Here is a 17,635-nt window from a genome sequence, read left to right as displayed (position 1 = left end):
CCCAAACCCCTGCAGTAGAAGGATTAATGTTGAGAATACTCTGTTGGTTACAGCTCCTTCGCAAGCTCTTAACGTTGTAATTATTGTTGACTAGCACGAACGGTTCTTCAGCTTGAAGTAGCTGTAATCCCCTCCCCTCACCAAAAAATGTTCTCTTCATGCAACAGTGCTGCTTGTTGCTATGGTTAAAGGAGATTAAAGATAATTTGGCCATTTTGGTAAAGTGCTCTAAGAAGTATCTAAATGATGATAATACTTTAAAGCTTATTAAACAATTCCAGAAGCATTAGAGAGTCAAAGCTCTGAGCCAGTGGCACTAAGTGAATATGCACTATATGAGATATTGTTCAAGGCAGTTGGGCTGCAAAGAGAGAAAAGCAGGGAGCACACAACAGATTTCTTTTGCAGTTTAATTTTGCTTCACTGGCCCTTTCTTGGTATCTGAGTCAGCTTGTAGTCAGCTCACAAATTTCAAGATGAACCATTTCTAGAGTTTGTGATTCATTGCTTCTGCCCTTCATCTGTGTGCAGGGGCAGAACACTTGTCTGAAATAAGCTTCCATCTTTGAATGTAGGTACGTTTTTTGAACATCATTTAGTTTTGGTGGTGGTTGTTTGTAGTAACGGAGCTCAAACATCCATTGAGTGAAGATTTTGATACACTATGTTCATTGTACAGGATGCCCACTCACAAGGAGAAGTGGTGGCCTGCTTGGAAAAAGGCTTGGTAAAAGAGGCAGAAGAGACGGATGGTAGAGTTCAGGTTTCTGATCGTTGTAAGAAAGCAATTCTTCGCGTGGCTGAACTCTCTTCTGATGACTTCCACTTGGACAGACACCTGTACTTTGCATGCCGAGATGACCGAGAACGCTTCTGTGAAAATGTGAGTTGCTTCAAATGTCAGTCCCTCCCTCCCCTTTTATTCCCCCCTCCCCCAAAGGGGGCCTTAACAAGAAGTAAAGGGCTGAAAAAGAGCCTGAACAAACTTTACTACAGAAAACAGTATTCAGTGGTGCCCCTGTTGTATATCCTTCATTTATCTTTTAAAAATGCAACCTGTAAACAAGCTGCTTTGAAGAGGTTGGTGAAAAGAATATAGCTTGCACTGATGAGCACTGCCCTTCTCCACTGTCAGAATTTGGAGGGGAGCTGTTCATTATCTCTGTGAAAGAGTTTGGTTTTTATTTAGTACTGTGGTTTAGTAGTATGCTTCATATTGCTTTTTTAGGCTTAATTTTAGCTAATCTTTGGCACCAAGAACACCTACAGGTTTTTATGAGAAGTTCCTCAAAGTGGATAGGAAGGAGGGAAAGAGTCTTCATTCATAAAATGTAAAGTCGGAAAGGACCACAAAGGATCATCATGTTAGACCCCCTTCACCTGGCAGGAAAGAGGACTGAGGTCAGATGACCCCAGCCAGGTGTCTGTCAAGCCTCCTCTTGAAGACCTCCAAGTTAGGTGGTAGTACCACTTCTCTTGTAAACCCATTCCAGATTCTGGCCACCCTTATTGTAAAAAAATAAATAAAAAATTACTACTTAATGTCTAACCTGAATCTACTGTCTACTAGTTTGCACCCATTATTCCTAGTTACTCCTAGGGGTGCTCTGGTAAATAGTACATCTCCAATTCCCTGTTTTCCTACCATGATAAACTTGTAGGAGGCTACAAGGTCTCCCCTCAGATGTCTTTTGTGAAGGCTGAAGAGATCCAGATCCTTCAACCTCCCTTCATATGATTTTTCACAGAGGCCACTAATCATGCCAGTGGCCCTCCTCTGAACCCTCTCCAGATTCTCTGTGTCCCTCTTGAAGTGCAGCACCCCAAACTGGTCACAGTACTTCAACTGTGGCCTGACCAATGCTGCATAAAAGGGGGCATCACCTCTCTCAATCTGGTAATGCACAACAAGGTGCGATTGGCTTTGTTGATGGCTTCATTACACTGCTGGCTCATGTTTATCACAAGGTTAATGCAAATTACCTGCATCTTCTACAACAGAAGAATGGGAAATGCAACAAGAGACTAGCCTGAGTGGCAGTGATCTCTTCAATGCATTGAAACTCAAAAAGGAATCCTACAAAAAGTGGGAACTTGGTCATATTACTAGGAAAGGTACAAGGATATTGTATGGGCATGCAGCAAGAAAATTGGGAAGACCAAGGCATAATTTGAGGTGCAACTGGCAGGTGACATAAGGCAATAAAAATAGATTCTATAAGTATATCAAGTAAGAGGAAAATTAAGGAAAGCGTGGTTCTAAATGCAAAAGACAACCTAGTTACAGATGGAAGTATTTAACTTTTTTACCTCAGCCTTTATGAATAAGGACAGCAGCCAGATCATGAGTGTAGTTAGCAGCAAAGATGGAGAAAGAGAAAAAGAGAGCGTAGAGCAGTGGAAGAACAGGTTAGGGATTGCTTAAAGAAGCTAGCTGTTTTCAAGTCAACAGGGCCAGATGGGATACAGCCTAGGATACTGAAGGAATTGAGTGAGATTTAATTTCAAAGCCATTGGCTGTTGTCTTTGAGAAACTGGAGGTCCTAGATGATTGGAAAAGGAGGCAAATATACTGTTTGTCTTTAAGACTGGGAAGAAAGAGGATCTGGGGAAGTACAGACCAGTTAGTCTGATCTTGATACCTGGAAAGATCATGAAGCAGGGCTAAAGGAATCTATTGTGAAGCACCTAGAGGTTGTCATGCGCTGAGGCATGGGCTGTCTGCCTGGTGGCTAACTTGAGCCAATGGTCCAAGGGATGGCAGGATCGAAGCCAGTGTCAGAGTCCAAGTCAAAGCAGAAGCAACAAGCAAGGCAAAATCAGAGAGCAGGCTGGGTCAGGTACTTGGGAGAGATGAGTTTCAAATGGTCCAGTTTGAGGCAGAGGCCGAAGTCCAAGCAGAGCCAACAATGCGGGTGATCCAATTTGGAATTGGGACACAGGAGCATGGAAACATCAGTATAGTCTAAGAATAAAAAGGGCCTTGTTCAGACAACTTCCACAAGGAACAGGATCCCATATATAGGTGGGAGGATTCATTTAGCATCTGGGAGCCCTGAGCCAATTGGACCAGCAGTAGGAGGCTTTTTCCCAGTGTGGCCTCTCTCTGCCAGTCTACCTTTGTTTGTGTTCGAGGCCTGGTGAAAGACTAAGCTGGTGCTCAGTCTCTGAATCTCCAGGTTAGGGTTCAGGACCAGATCCTGACAGAGGAGAAAAAGGTGATTAGGAAGAGCCTGCATGGATTCACTAAGAACAGCTCAGGCCTAACTTAATTTCCTTCCATGATAAGGTGACCGGCTCTGTGGATGGGGAGAGAGCAGTGGATATGATGTACCTTAACTTTAGTAAGGTGTTTGATGCTGTCTCCCAGGACATTCTCATACTATGGGAATACAGACTAGATGAAAATACTGTAAGGGGGATGTATGACTGGTTGAATCATGGTGCTCAACCAGTAGCCATCAGTGGTTCTGTGTTTAGTTTGGATAAGGTATCAAGTGGGGTTGCCTAGGGGTGTGTCATGTGTCCGGTATGATTTAACACCTTAATTAATGATTTGGGTGATGGGATTGAGTGCACACTTAGCAAATTTGCACATGACGTTAAGTTGGGTGTCAGTTGCAGACACCCTGGAGGGTAGGGCTAGGATCCAGAATGACCTAGATAGAGTGCAGACCAGTTTTCAGTCTATCAGATGAGACTCGGCAAGAACAAGTGAAAGGTCCTGCACTTGGGACAGAATGATTGCATGCACAAATACAGACTGGAGAATCACTGGCTGGATTGTAGTGCTGCAGGGAAGGACATGGGGGTTACAGTGAATATGAGCCAACAGTGAATTATTTGCAAGAAAAGCCAACAGCCTACTGGGTTGTATTAACTAGAGAAGTTGTGGAATCTCCACCCCTAGAAATTGTCAAGAGCAGGTTAGACAGACATCTGACTAGGATGGTTTAGGGGCATGGTTATTCATGTTAGTCAGAAGGCAAAGTAAGTTTTGCATCTCAGACTAAATCAGATGTACAGCAAGCTTTTGTAAGCAGAGGGCTTGCTTCATCAGAGACCCCTCAGATGGGATGATTTAGTTAGGGCTGATCCTGCCTTGATCAGGTAGCTGGTCTAGATGACTTCATGTGGTCCCTTCCAGCCTTAGTTTTCTATGATCCTGCTTTTATCATTAAGCTGTTTAACAGCAGGTGAGATGGATCACAGGCTCTGCTACCAGAACCTTGGTGTAGAGAGTTGCAGCAGGGGAGGAGAGCTATATAGATCCTATTCCTTTGCATTAATGCAGTTTATTCCTTAGCAAAAAGAACAGAAAGCAGGAGTTGGTACGGATAACTCAGCTTTAACATTTTTCTTGACAAAAAGAGCTGTTACATCAGATGGTGACACTAACAAGTATTAGCTGTTCCTATAATGAATGAGCATTGTGTTTAGTAATGTAAAAATTGGCTTTGAGCTCCATATGATACAGTTATATTTTGGTGAGCATGAAAAAGGTATTTTCTCCTGAAGAGCTAATGTCGCTATTCTGTTTCAGACACAAGCTGGGGAAGGTCGTGTGTACAAGTGCCTCTTTAACCACAAGTTTGAAGAATCTATGAGTGAAAAAGTAAGCATCTCGACTGAGCAGTCATCTCACCCGGCAGTCATAGGATTTTCCATCCATTGGACAGACACTTTGCCTCTTTCCTTCTGAACATTACAGTAACTCTCTGTTAATTGACCCTATACACCTGGGTATACCCCTATACACCTGAATACCTTTACAGCTCCCTTTAAATTGAGACAAGTACTTACAGCTGCATTTGGTAGTGTAATTTTGGTTAGTCACTCTTCTGTGGGAAGACTGTGCTTGTTTAAGAGGTTTGTTTTGTTTGTTTGTTTTTTGTTTTAAGTATGGAGCTAGAGTTGGTTTTCCCAGATGATGGAAGCAAAAGCTGGAAAATGCAGAGGCTGGATCAAGTAAAGAGATCATCAAATACCTCTCCTGTCCTTTAGATACTCCCACTTCAAATTTAATGAGCAATATTGCCTTTTTAAGTTCTTGAGAAATCATTCTTTATATGTAGGGCAATTTAGACTTAAAATAATGTAATGTATTTCAACATGGGCATTTCCCTACAGTGCAGACCACTTTGGTACAAGTATTAGTGAAAAAACAGTGATTTGCACTATGACGCTATGTCTCCATTTCCAGAGCTTTATATTTGCAGCCTTTAGAGCCTCTGATCATGGTACAGATATAGGGAGCACAGAGGGGAGGATCAGACCTTGGATCTCCGCACTTAATTGGGGAACATAATAGTCCATATTCTTCTTCTTTCCTTTACCCACATTGCAGTCAAGCTCTTTTATTGTATTCTCTTATTCCAATCTCCTAATCACTCAACCCCTCTCCAGATACACTTTCATATGAATATTGTTTTATTTTTTAATAAATTTGATCATTTTCTGAATTATCTGTTTTACTTGGATTATTTCTTTGAAATTAAAAAAAAAAAAAATTGTAATGTGCAGAAGTGGAGAATTTGTCCTCCTAATATGTGGTTACCCCTTGCTCCACTGATCTCAAACTTTGGTTCAATATCCATACCCTGTGCCACCCAGAGATTCATCAAATTTCAGAGCAACCCTAGGAAGCTTGTTTGTGTTTAGAGCGTTTAGCCATTTTCTAAACTGAAAAGATTTGTCAAACTTAACTATAGTAAAAGTTTCACTTCGTAGCAATATAGTGAAGATTGTGTTGATTTTTATTTTCCTCAGTGTCGTGATGCTCTGACAACCCGTCAGAAGCTAATAGCCCAAGATTATAAAGTCAGCTACTCATTAGCAAAGTCCTGCAAAAGTGATCTGAAGAAGTACCGCTGTAATGTGGAGAATCTTCCCCGATCTCGAGAAGCCAGACTTTCCTACCTGCTGATGTGTTTGGAGTCTGCTGTACACAGAGGTGAGAGGGATTTAGAGTTGGGTAACATGCCTTGCTCATTAGAAGATTTAAAGATTGAACTAAAATGGGGGTAGATATTGTACTCTTTAACAACCTTACACCCACATCTTAAAGTTATAGAGGAGTAGGGCTGGAAAGGACCTCAAGAGGTCCCAGACCTGTGCCTGAAGCAGGATCATCCCTATCCAAATCATCCTGTACACCCATAATCTAAACTGCATAAGACTACAATCAACCCTGACACAACAGCCCTTACACCTTAACCTGCCCCAGGTAAAGCACAGGAATGATGGCAGTCAATGTCCTGCTTCTATAAAATGTTGTCAGTGCATGCTCAAGAGGTCCTGGGTAGAAGACCATGCCTCCTGCTACAGAGCAAAGTAAAAAACAAAAACAAAAAAACCCCCACGATCTGTACCAATCTGACCATGGGGTAAAATTACCTCCTGACCCCAAATATGGCAGTTGACCTGACCATGAACCCAGGGGCAAGGCCTTCTAGCAAGAAACTGTCTGTTCCCAGCCTTCCCTTGTAGCCAAACATCCAGTGTCTCTGGAAAGGCTTAAAAACAGCCTGACACATACAGCAGAAAAGGAGGCAGGGTGTGAGCAACAAGCAAAGCGCAGAAGCATGGGAAATACCCATGGTAGAAAATAGGCATAGCTGCACCTCCTAGATCATCCCCAACTAGTGGCTGTCCAACCTCTTCTTGAACACCTCCAATGATGAAGAGTCCACAATTTCCCTAGGCAGTCTATCCCATTGCCTCACTATTCTCACTGTGAAGGGTTTTTTTTTCTGCAGCAAGAAAGAAAAGGTGCTTTTCCTCCTCTTTATGGCAGCCCTTCAAGTATTTAAAGACTGCTGCCATGTCCCCTCTTAAGCACCTTTTCCACAAGCCGAACATGCCTAGCTCCTTCAGCCTGTTCTTGTATGACTTGCTTTCCAAGTCCTCGATCATTTTTCTTGCCTGCCTCTGGACCCTCTCTAACTTATCCATATTCTTTTTTAAATGTGGAGCCCAGAACTGCCCACAGTACTCCAGATGAGACTTAATCAATAGGGCTGTGTGAAGCTTCAGTAGCCGATTCAATTTGGAGGAGATCCAGCGGCTGAATCTCAGAATCTGAATTGAAACGGATGACCTGTTAAGAGGTCCAAATTGAATCGGAAGCCTCCAAATCGATTTGGAGAAATTCAGGGACATAGGCTATACAGGCTTCCCTCGCATAAAGCAAACCTGCTTTATAAAGTAACAAATAGGGATAGGTTCCCAAGGTGGTGAGGGAGGGAGTGAGGCAGGGACTAGGGGAGGGGCATGGAGAGGGGTGCCATTCCCAGGGCTACACTGTGCTCTGCCTGTCCTCCCCTGTGCCTGGGCACTGCCTGTCCCCACTCACCCCAGCTTCTGGGCTGCACCATTCCGTGCTGCAGGCAGCTGGTGTCGGCTGCTTCCAGGGCTGCTGCAGCAGGGGCTGGGGGGAGTGGTAGCAAACAGAATCCTGGGCAGCGCAGGACGCAGTGCAGCTTGTCCGCACTCACTCTAGCCCATGCTGCAGTGGCCCCGGGAGCAAACAGTGCCAGCTGCAATGAGAATGGGTGGGTGGAGGGCAGGGCACCTCTTGCTGCTCCATGCCCTCTGGGAGGGCTGTGGGCTGGGTGGCTGTCGGGCTCTTCTTCGGGGGTGCGTGGCCCTGGATGTGCTAAAATACACTTTCCTCAGTTTCGTATAAAGCTTCTAAATTGCTGCAACTTGCTCCATTTCTTTGAAAATGATGGTTTGAATGTATGAAGAGTAGATAACGTACTATGAGATCAGAAATCTATGAGGTCTGGTCTCTAATTGTATTATATCAAGGGCCTCTCTTTAATGATAAGAGTCCAAAAAGGAATATTCCTATCCAAAAGGAATGTTCCATTTTGGTAGAAAAACATTCTTGAAATAAAGAATTTTATATTTCAAGCAGTTGTTGATCTGAAGTGCCTTTAACAATTTGGTCTGTTGTCGATAGTAACTGGAGACTTGTGGATCGATCAGGTGTATTCAGTAATTTGTATATACATCTTAGTGTCCAATATTGTACAAAATGCAGGTAATATTCTTGGTTCTTCAGTGTATGAAATGTTTTTCTTCACAAACGCTCCTGGCATTACCAAATAACTTCACTAAATTTTAATACTAATTTATCTCTTTCTCATTTGGCCTAGGTCGGCAGGTGAGCAGTGAGTGCCAGGGTGAAATGTTGGATTACCGGCGCATGCTAATGGAAGACTTTTCACTCAGCCCAGAGATCATCCTCAGCTGCCGAGGCGAGATTGAGCACCACTGCTCAGGGCTGCATCGGAAAGGGCGTACTTTGCATTGCCTGATGAAAGTTGTGCGTGGGGAGAAGGGGAGTGTTGGGCTGAACTGCCAGCAGGCGGTAAGGAGACTTTTTGTTGTTGCTTCAGTCTGCTGTTGTGCAGTCTGAAGTACTGTTTTCCCTCTAATTTCTTAACTTGTGATTTAAGATCCTAGTAGAGACAATCTGGGTGTTCAGAGTGTTGCATTCTGGTGGCAATAGTAGAATTCTTGTAGTTTTGAAGCTTGACTTGCTATCTAGTAATGTTGGAGTAATTTTGCTTTAAAGAATGAATTGCAGTACCACATTGTTTTAATTCAGTTTTTAGAAACTGAACTTGATAATTAACTGCATTGTTAAATGATTTGATGCTTTTATATGCAGAGGAAGGATGCAGAGTAAAATTCCATTTATGAAAATTTCATTTTTCTTTGCTACATATGCAAAAAAAACTTTTCACAAAGTTACTTTTATTACATGTATGTATCTCTACTGCTCAAGCTAGGAAAAATAGAAAATTACAGATATACCACAGGCTTTGCAACTAAACATTGTAGCAGGGAATACCCACAGTTTGTAAAGGACTAAAAAAAGTAAGGATAATTTTTTTTTTAATTTTTTTTTTTTTTTTTTTTTTGTCCTTGAGTTCTGTAAAAGTTGTCTTTCTAAACCTAAGTTTTTTGCCCAGTTTTTCATTAGTTTTAACACCCTATTTACAAACTCCTTAGTTCTACGTAATATAATTTGAAAATGGTTCTGCTTATTTTTAATCTGAAGTTGGACTTGCTGTCTTACAATTATGTTATTTTGGGAATTTTCAGCAGAAGCCTGCCATTACTATAAGCCACAGACTACAAGTCACTGCTTTGGTAGATTTCATGCTGTCATGAGTTAGTATGCAGAAAATCTTCTTGCAGCGCTATGAGAATTCAAACATTTGGGAAAGCTCCAGTGCTTCCCTGAATACTTCTGAAACTTTTGAGACCACTTCTGATCCAACTATTACATTTACTTGAATTTTAACGTGACCTCTCCCCCATAATTAGATTCTATACATGGGGAAAATTTTATAAATTTTTGTTATAATTTTCCATGAATAGAATCTAATTTATTAGAGGGTGGTTTTGAATTCATCCCTTCTACCACTGCAGGGGGTAGAGCAGTGGGGAGGTAAAGTAGCTTGGCCCTGCCACATCTGCCCCATGCCCTCCCCTCCCCCCAACCTCTGTTTTCCCTGCTCCACCCAGAGCCTCTGCTCTGCAATGGCAGGCTTTGTCTGCATTCTAGATTGGGCACATGCTTAGTGCCCTAGGCTGCAGCATGACTGGAACTTGATATTGCAGAGCCACAGTAAGGGGAGGGGGCAGTGCAGGCAGCAGTTGTGGCTTTAGCCCTGACTCCCAAGAAGGGGCTGGAGGCCAAGCCACATCAACTCTTTTCCCCTCCCTCCCTCCCTCCCTCACCAGTATGCGATTCTGAGATGGTGGGTTTTTTTTCCCCTCAGTGTTAAATGGGGAAAGAAACCTCATCTTGAGTAAATACAGTATTGATTTTTTTCATAGTGCAAGACATTTTGGTGGCATTAGCTGCTAGAGGTTACAAATCAAATGACCCATGATCTTTATTCTTTGGGGAATAATAATAGGGGAGGAAGTTAAATATTTTAATTATGGAGTTAACATAGTTAATCTATTTCCATGGGTGAAATTAGAGAAATTTAGGGAGAGGAGAAACAGAGACTTGAAAAAATAAGTTGGACTTCCCACTCTAGCGAAAGTATTGAGTATAAATAGGTGGTTAGGTGTGATAAAACACTGTTTTACTTTTCTGTGGTGGTGAAGTCATTTTTTTGAAGCCTAGAATATGTTTCTGAAGCACCCTCAGATGTCATTTACACTACAAACAGACATAGCCCTTATCACAGGAGAAAAGGTTCACAGAACAAAACATATTAACATTGTGCTGTTGTATCATAAAGGGTGTCTGAACAGTTGTCCGATGATACTGTGGATCAGCAGAACCGATTGATTCTCCAGGTATCCAACAGTGCACCACTGTGAGCCTAATCCTGGCCCCTCCTGAACCCTGAGCAGCCACTGTGGCCCCCACCACAGAACTCTGCTGCCCAGAGATATCCCTCACCAGGTGTCTGTCCAGGTGTAAATTGCCATGCACGATGACTTGCAAGCCATTTTATGCTCTCCATCCACCTGAGTCTGGCATCAGTAGTCTAAGCCATAGGGCGTAGGACTGATAACACTTGTATAAGTATCAAATGATACTGATTAAATGACATCCACAACGTTTTCGCAAGCAAGGTAAGAAAATATGATTTAGATGAAGGGTCTGTAATGTGGATAGAAAACTAGCTGGATCATCAGGCTCAGAGGGTTGTAGTCAACAGCTCAATGTCTACCTGACAGCTGGTATCAAGTGAAATGCCTCCAGGGTGAGTCCTGGCGCCAGTTTTCTTCAATATCCTCATCACCTGGAAGATGACATAGAGTGCACCCTCAGCAAATTTGCAGATGACACCAAGCTGTGGGGAGTGGTAGATACATTGTAAGATAGGATTAGGATTCAGAGAGACCTAGAGAAATTGGAGGATTGGACCAAAAGAAATCTCATGAGGTTCAATAAGGATAAGTGTGAAGTCCTTAGGATGGAGCAATCCCATGCCCTGGTACTGGCTGGGCAGCAGTTCTGCAGAAAAGGATTTGGGGGTTACAGTGGACAATAAGCTGAATATGAGTCAACAGTGTGCTCTTGTTGCTAAGCCTACTGGGCTGCATTGCCAGCAGATTGAGGGAAGTGATCCTTCCCCTATATTCAGTGCTGGTGCGGCCACACCTGAAGTAGTGTGTCCAGTTTTGCTGCTGCTGCGCCCCCCTCCCCCTCCGCTAACAAAAGGATGTGAAAAAATTGGAGAGAGTACAGGTTAGGGCAACAAAAATGGTTAAGGGGCTGAGGCTTATAAGTTCTCATAAGACAAGGCTGAGGGAATGGGCCTTAGTCTGGAGAAGAGAAGGCTGAATAGCAACCTTCAACTCCCTGAAATGGGGTTCTAAAGAGGTTGGAACAAGACTGTTCTCAGTGATGGCAGATGACAGAACAAGGAGCAATGGTCTCATGTTGCCTCAAGACCTGGCTCTCCTCCACCTCCTGCCACTGGGCTGCATTCTGGGTGGCTCTGCCAGCCCATGGAGCTGAGCCTGGCATGGCAGGAGGTGGGGGAGAGCCCCTGGCCAGGGCTGTACTTGGAGCCAGGGCTGCACTTCAAGCAGCTCTGCCACAGCTGTCTGCCGCTTCCTGCTGCCAGGCTCAGTTCCGTGGTGCTGTGGAGACTCCAACTGCCAGGCTGTGCTCCAAGTGGCTCTGCCAGCCCTGTGAAGCTCAGCCTGGTGGCGGGAGGCTGCAGGAGAGCCAGTGATGGAGCTGCTTGGAGTGCAGCCCTGGCCAGTGCCTTTTCCCTGCCTCCCACCACCACCAGGCTCAGCTCTATGGGGCTGTGGAGCCTCCTGCCACCAGGCTGTGCTTGCCAGGGCTGTGCTCCGAGTGACTCCACCCCTGGCTCTCCTGCTGCCGGGCTGAGCTCCATGGGGCTGGTGGAGCTGCTCGAAGTGCGGGTGGGCAGTGGGGAGAGCTAGGGCTGTGCTCCAAGCAGGTCTGTCTGCCCCACAGAGCTCAACCTGCCCTCCTAGTGCTGCTAGACCCCTCCCAGGGGTGCGGGCTCCCAGATTTGCGCAGGATGACAGGAGGCAGCGGCTGCTGGCAAGCAACGTGAATTTTGCTTTTAGCAGTTTGAGTTGCAGTTTCTCAGAAATGCCTGCACCTATCTCCTTAAAACCTGCTACAAGGTGCCTGATGGCTGGATGTATCCACAGCTGTTCAGATGGAAGCAGGTTTTAATGCTGACTATGGACAAATGGCAAACATAAAGTGGCTAGCAAGTTGCCATTCCAAGCAACTAACAGACTGGCACAACCACCTGTACCTTGTCACCTCCATGCAGTAGAGTTCTGCTAAAAGGGCTAAAGTGACCAACATGAATCAAAATGGACCCAGGATTTGGGCAGAAGCTGTGCATTGTGGGATGCCTGAAGGACTGGCTGAGCTGCTTATCCCAGGAATGATGTACATCAAGGGGACAACCTTTCAGACACTTTGCAATGCCCTGGATCAAACCATTAGTACTTAATCTACATTTGTTTTCAGCCCCTGTCCCAGGAACTAGACACCTAGAAGACCACATAATGTCCTTGGAGAAACCAGTTTTTCTTGGGTTTGTTCTGAGGAAAACCAGGTCCTCCCAGGACAAACATAACATCTGCTTACTCTCTTAGGCTCTTAAGCCACCTAAATCCATACTTGTCTTCTCCTTCCACCTACTTCATGATGTTGTGACTATGTGGATCCCCAGAATACTTGAATCAAGAATGCAAGGAAGACTTTATCCTCCACATTACAAGTTTTACACCTGAGAAACATCCAGTGCATCTGCAGAAATATTAAAGCCCTGACACCACACTACAATTAGAGGGCATCAAAGAAACTGGATAAACCAAAAGATGGTCTTATTTAACCAAAACACAATCTGCAAGCAAGACCGAAAGCCATGTGCTGTCTAAATTAAACACAAAATTTCCCATAGCCTGTATCTGGCTGGAAGTTAGTTAATTCTGATCTCAACTTTGAAGGAAGCAGGCAATTCAAAGGAGTCCTGCCTACCAGGCACAATAAGCCATATTAAAAACAATGGGTTTCTGCTTAAGTTAATTCACTTCAAATTTACTGAGCTGTTGTCATTTTTTGGGAATAAAAGCCATCGAAGACCACAGTGGGAAGAAGATCTGGCAGTTTCCTTTGGAGCTGATTTTGCCCACACTTCATATGGTCAGACCTCTGAAAGGGCTGGACTGCTTCAGTGCTTCACTTTTACTTACAAAGCTATCCTGGGAGCTGCTCCAAGTCTGTCAATTCAAATCATCAACAAAGTGGGATACTTCACACTACCATAGCTAAATGCTACAGCAACCAGAAAAAGGGAAGGGATGATGATTTGGTAAAAAACAGTGAAAGGAAAAGTTTCCACCGACAAATAGGAGTGGGAAGGGCCTCCTGGGCCATAAAAGCTAGTCCGCTGAATTCTGAGGCAATCATTAAGAATCAAGGAAACTCCAAAATCCCCACTTAAAACTCTTAGTAACCTCCATGCACATTACTTGGAACACCAACACCACCTTATGACATAGGATAGGTAAAAACAGGAGAGGCAAGGGCATTGCCAAATCCCAGGCACTTCAATGATAGAGCTGTAATTTAGTTTCTTCATGCTCAGAAGGCCCTAGGAAGAAGCCCATGCCCCTATGGAAGGAAAAAATTCCCATACCATATGCCAATCTGACCCAACAATGCAATGCAAATTACCTCAGACAAAGGCATGAGCAGGGTCTTGGGTTTCAGGTGGTAAAACTTGCTTCCTCCTTGTAAAATTTTGAAGATCTAATTTCAAATCTTTCAAGTTGCTGTGAATTTTTTTTTTAAATGAAAAATTCAAAATTTTTCATTTAATTGTTCAAATCACCATGTCTACTACAGTGCGGTTATTGTTGTGGAATTGCTAACTTGGGAGATGGGAGCTCTCTTTGATTGGCCATGCTAACTAAGCTGTTTTTTCTTGTCTTCAATTCTTTTGTTCCAGCTTCAAACTCTGATTCAAGAGACTGACCCTGGTGCAGATTATCGCATTGACAGAGCTCTGAATGAAGCTTGTGAATCAGTAATACAGACTGCTTGCAAACACATTCGATCTGGAGACCCCATGTAGGTGTCTGCTATGCAGTTACAAAAAGCTTTATCATTGCTACTGGGCATGGGCATGCATAGAGTTTGCTTACTGACTTGTATTAACCAACCCTAAACAAAGAATTCCAAGCAAATCTGCAACATGTATGAGCAATTTATATAATATCAGAGGTAGGAACTAGACTCTCTGAGCTGCTGTAGCTACTAGGTTGCCTTGGCATTAGCAGGGGATGTGACGAGTTTTTTGTAGTTGTAGGTTAAACTGGAACTGTTTGATGTGAGCTTCTCTTCTTACACAGAACCTTGGCCTCATTTCTCTAATCAGAAGTGTGATAAAGTACAGTAACAAGTCTTGAAAGACAAGAGAAGGAAATGCATGTTGTGGACAGAAATGTTTGCTTTTTATATCCTTTTTTGAGCCCCATTACTTTATCAAAAATAAAACGCTTAATGCTGTTTTCCCAATTTGTCAGTATTGCTGCAACAGGTTTATGTAGGCAGTAGAATTTGGTATGGTACATGGGAGGCAAGCTATTTTGGCTTCTTTCTGATGGTAAATATGTTCTCCGTTCAGATTTACACCTCTTTCCAGCTCAAATTCCACCAGGTGAGGGCTGCATGTAGGGTGGATTTAGCCCATTTACATGTAGTGGGGGCATCTCAGTTTGGGCTCGCTTATCTCCCCTTCTTTTCTTTGTCTCCCATTCACAGGATTCTGTCTTGCCTAATGGAGCATTTGTACACTGAGAAGATGGTAGAAGACTGTGAACACAGGCTCCTGGAGCTCCAGTACTTTATTTCTCGGGATTGGAAGTGAGTATTCTAAAATGTAAAGTGCTCTTCTTTTCCATATTGTTCATATCAAGTATATGGTAAGTAATTCCCACCAGCGTTGCTTTATGTTGCCCAGTGAAGTTATCCTACACTAGTATGATCAACGTATTATTGCCCTGGAGATTTGGCACTTCATCTTCCAGTTTGGTATCTTGTTAATCAGATATGCTGTGGGGCCACCCACTGATGTCTGGCACTAGTTCAGAGGTACAGGATCAAACTTTCTAGCAAACCTGTCTTTAATTAGAGCTCTGAGGCTCAACGTGTATAAGTGTAATCCGTTCACTGTTCATACTTCAGTGTAAGTTCTCTTTCTCAGCAGATGGGAGTGAGAGTGTTGCAGTGATGGGTATTATAAACACCAAACAAACTTTCTGCTCACTATAGCAAGAATTCACTCTTAAGATGCTGGCTCTTGTTTTTATGGAGCTTAAAATGCTTCTATTCTCCACCTTGTTCCAAAACTTGGAGGACCTGACTTTCACCCCATGGATTGGGTGGAATTCCCTTTAACGTTTTCTTATTGCTGCTTGTTTAGCTAGTCACTTCCAGTGATAGCTGTGAGTGCTTTTTTTTTTTCCTTCTGCTATAGCTCAGTTTACTGCCTGTGCCATCCTTCCAGCAGTGAGTTTCTTGGTTGAGTCAAATCACACAATTCACAGGTTTTCCTTCTGCTGATTTAACATGCATTTAACCCTTGCTCTGCTAGAACAAATATTATTCAGATCTGAAGTCAATAGTTTTTTTTTTTTCCTGGCCTTGCATATTTAATCAGTGTTCTCTTGAACTGGCTAATAAAATTGCAGCATAAATTCCTAGAGGGAGGAACAGATTAGAAGTTGTGCACCATTCTTTTTTTCCTTACTGCTGCTTAAAGCAAGTGTTCATATAGTTTGATCCACCAATGCCACCTGTGTTCTACCTTTAAAAAATGCAATGAAAGCTTGATGCTATTTATCACCTTTGCTTTGTCACTAAATTTCCATTCCAGGAGGCTGGCAACACCAAGCTGCTTGCTTGGTTTAAAATTTAAGCATCTTTGCTAGAGCAGACCCCTTGTTTGTGATGGCAGGCCGCAATAGATCTTCAGTTAACTTTGTCACCCCATATCTATATCACTGAGCTAAATTAGAACCAATTCTGCTTCTTTTACATTTTAGACGCATTTCAAAGTGGAAACAGTAGTACTTACAGTTTATGCTGCATAGGCAAATTTGTTATGTATGTGACTTGGCTTTATCCTGACCTGCTGCTGTGCCATTTGAGCTGATTTTATCAATTTCTGTGCACTAAGCTGTGTCATTCTTGGTTACTATTCGACTGGGAGCCCTTAAGAGTTGGGGTGCTCATGAGTGTAATGTTGGTGATTTGGTTGCTCATTCTTTTGTGTGAGGTTTTTAGAATAAGACCCATTTCCATGCCCCTTACAAGGGACCACTGCTTGAAGTGACCTCTTTAAATAAGGCTGTAAACCAAGGACATTGCTACCTGTAGGCATTGAAGAGCCCAGAACACTTTTTTCAAGGGAAGGGACAGTTCCAAATTGAACAATACGTATTCTGACGACCTGCTGGTTTAGCTTATTAGAGTTTCTAACCTCTAGTACTACTATACTGTGTAGTATTGCTTTGTGCAACTTTAAAATGGATTTTATCCATTTTATTAGTATCAAGCCAGTTGTGTGGTGGACTTTTTGTTTAGAAGCAAAATTATAAAATATCTGCTAACCCTGATGACATGAAAGTGCTGTAGTAAGCTGTGGTAGTGATGATGCAAATTCTTATTTTCTACAGATTGGACCCTGTTCTTTACCGCAAGTGTCAGGGAGATGCCTCTCGGCTCTGCCATACCCATGGGTGGAATGAGACTAGCGAGCTGATGCCTCCAGGAGCTGTGTTTTCCTGCTTGTATAGACATGCATACCGCACAGAGGAGCAGGGAAGGAGGGTATGCAGTAGAAACTTAACTTCTCATTATATCAATTAATGACATAAGAAATCTTGGTATGAGTTCAGACTTTGGTCAATCTTCATTAAAATTGCTAATACTGTTGAAAACTAGTTGAGGAAATTGTTTGCAGATATTTTGCATAAACTAAAATATCCTTCCCAGGTTTTTGCATAGACCTAAACTCTTCCTTTGAAAAGTTAAGAAAGTATGTGAGTTCTCGTTAGAGAAATAGCTACTTCCAAATGCAGAATGGAACCAGGCAATTGCAGTAAAGCTTGAGAATTAAGAGTTCTGTGTCTGAATCTGCTTGTGGATACTGAGTAGCCCTCTTCCCAACAAGTCATTTGATTTTTCTGTGCTGTAAATAGATTTGGCAGAATTGAGATTTATTATTTCAACAGCTAAAATCAGTGGTTATTTTTATGCAATTTTAAATAGATTTTTATCAATTTAAGTGGGGTGGGGAAAGTGCATGCTGCACTGCTTATACACTGCTTCTTTGGCAGTAGGTCAGGCAGCTGCTGTAGGAGCTGGGGTTGGAAGGCTGTAGGAGCTGGGGGTAGTAAGGCTGTGCTGGGGCAGGGTTGTTGGCAGCCAGGAGCCTGTGGGAGTTCAGCCCATGCGCCTGTGTATCTGTGTATCTCCAGGAAAACTTAGCCACAAGCATGGCTTGTGCCAGAGCAGCCCCTGAGAGAGTAAGGCCCTTCCTTGCTGCCTCCTGTGTGGGTGGGTTTCTCCTGCATGCCCTCG

The 17,635-nt window shown here is 43.2% G+C and overlaps 1 protein-coding gene across 1 annotated transcript in view; it reads left to right on the top strand.

Annotated features, from left to right (window-relative positions):
• GLG1 (golgi glycoprotein 1) overlaps nucleotides 1–17,635 on the top strand; it is a 100,380-nt gene that overhangs the window by 47,983 nt on the left and 34,762 nt on the right. Inside the window, exons 5-11 of the mRNA XM_019535610.1 lie at nucleotides 680–883; nucleotides 4,544–4,615; nucleotides 5,770–5,953; nucleotides 8,163–8,377; nucleotides 13,998–14,119; nucleotides 14,813–14,914; nucleotides 16,729–16,882. Of these exons, the coding sequence (XP_019391155.1) occupies nucleotides 680–883; nucleotides 4,544–4,615; nucleotides 5,770–5,953; nucleotides 8,163–8,377; nucleotides 13,998–14,119; nucleotides 14,813–14,914; nucleotides 16,729–16,882 (1,053 nt within the window). The remainder of the gene's footprint in view (nucleotides 1–679; nucleotides 884–4,543; nucleotides 4,616–5,769; nucleotides 5,954–8,162; nucleotides 8,378–13,997; nucleotides 14,120–14,812; nucleotides 14,915–16,728; nucleotides 16,883–17,635) is intronic.

This window comes from Crocodylus porosus, unplaced genomic scaffold (genome assembly GCF_001723895.1).
Source record: "Crocodylus porosus isolate Cpor-Errol unplaced genomic scaffold, CroPor_comp1, whole genome shotgun sequence".
Classification (NCBI taxonomy): domain Eukaryota; kingdom Metazoa; phylum Chordata; order Crocodylia; family Crocodylidae; genus Crocodylus; species Crocodylus porosus.
Note: the sequence above shows the minus strand (reverse complement) of the source record. Positions and strands in the feature narration are given on the sequence as shown.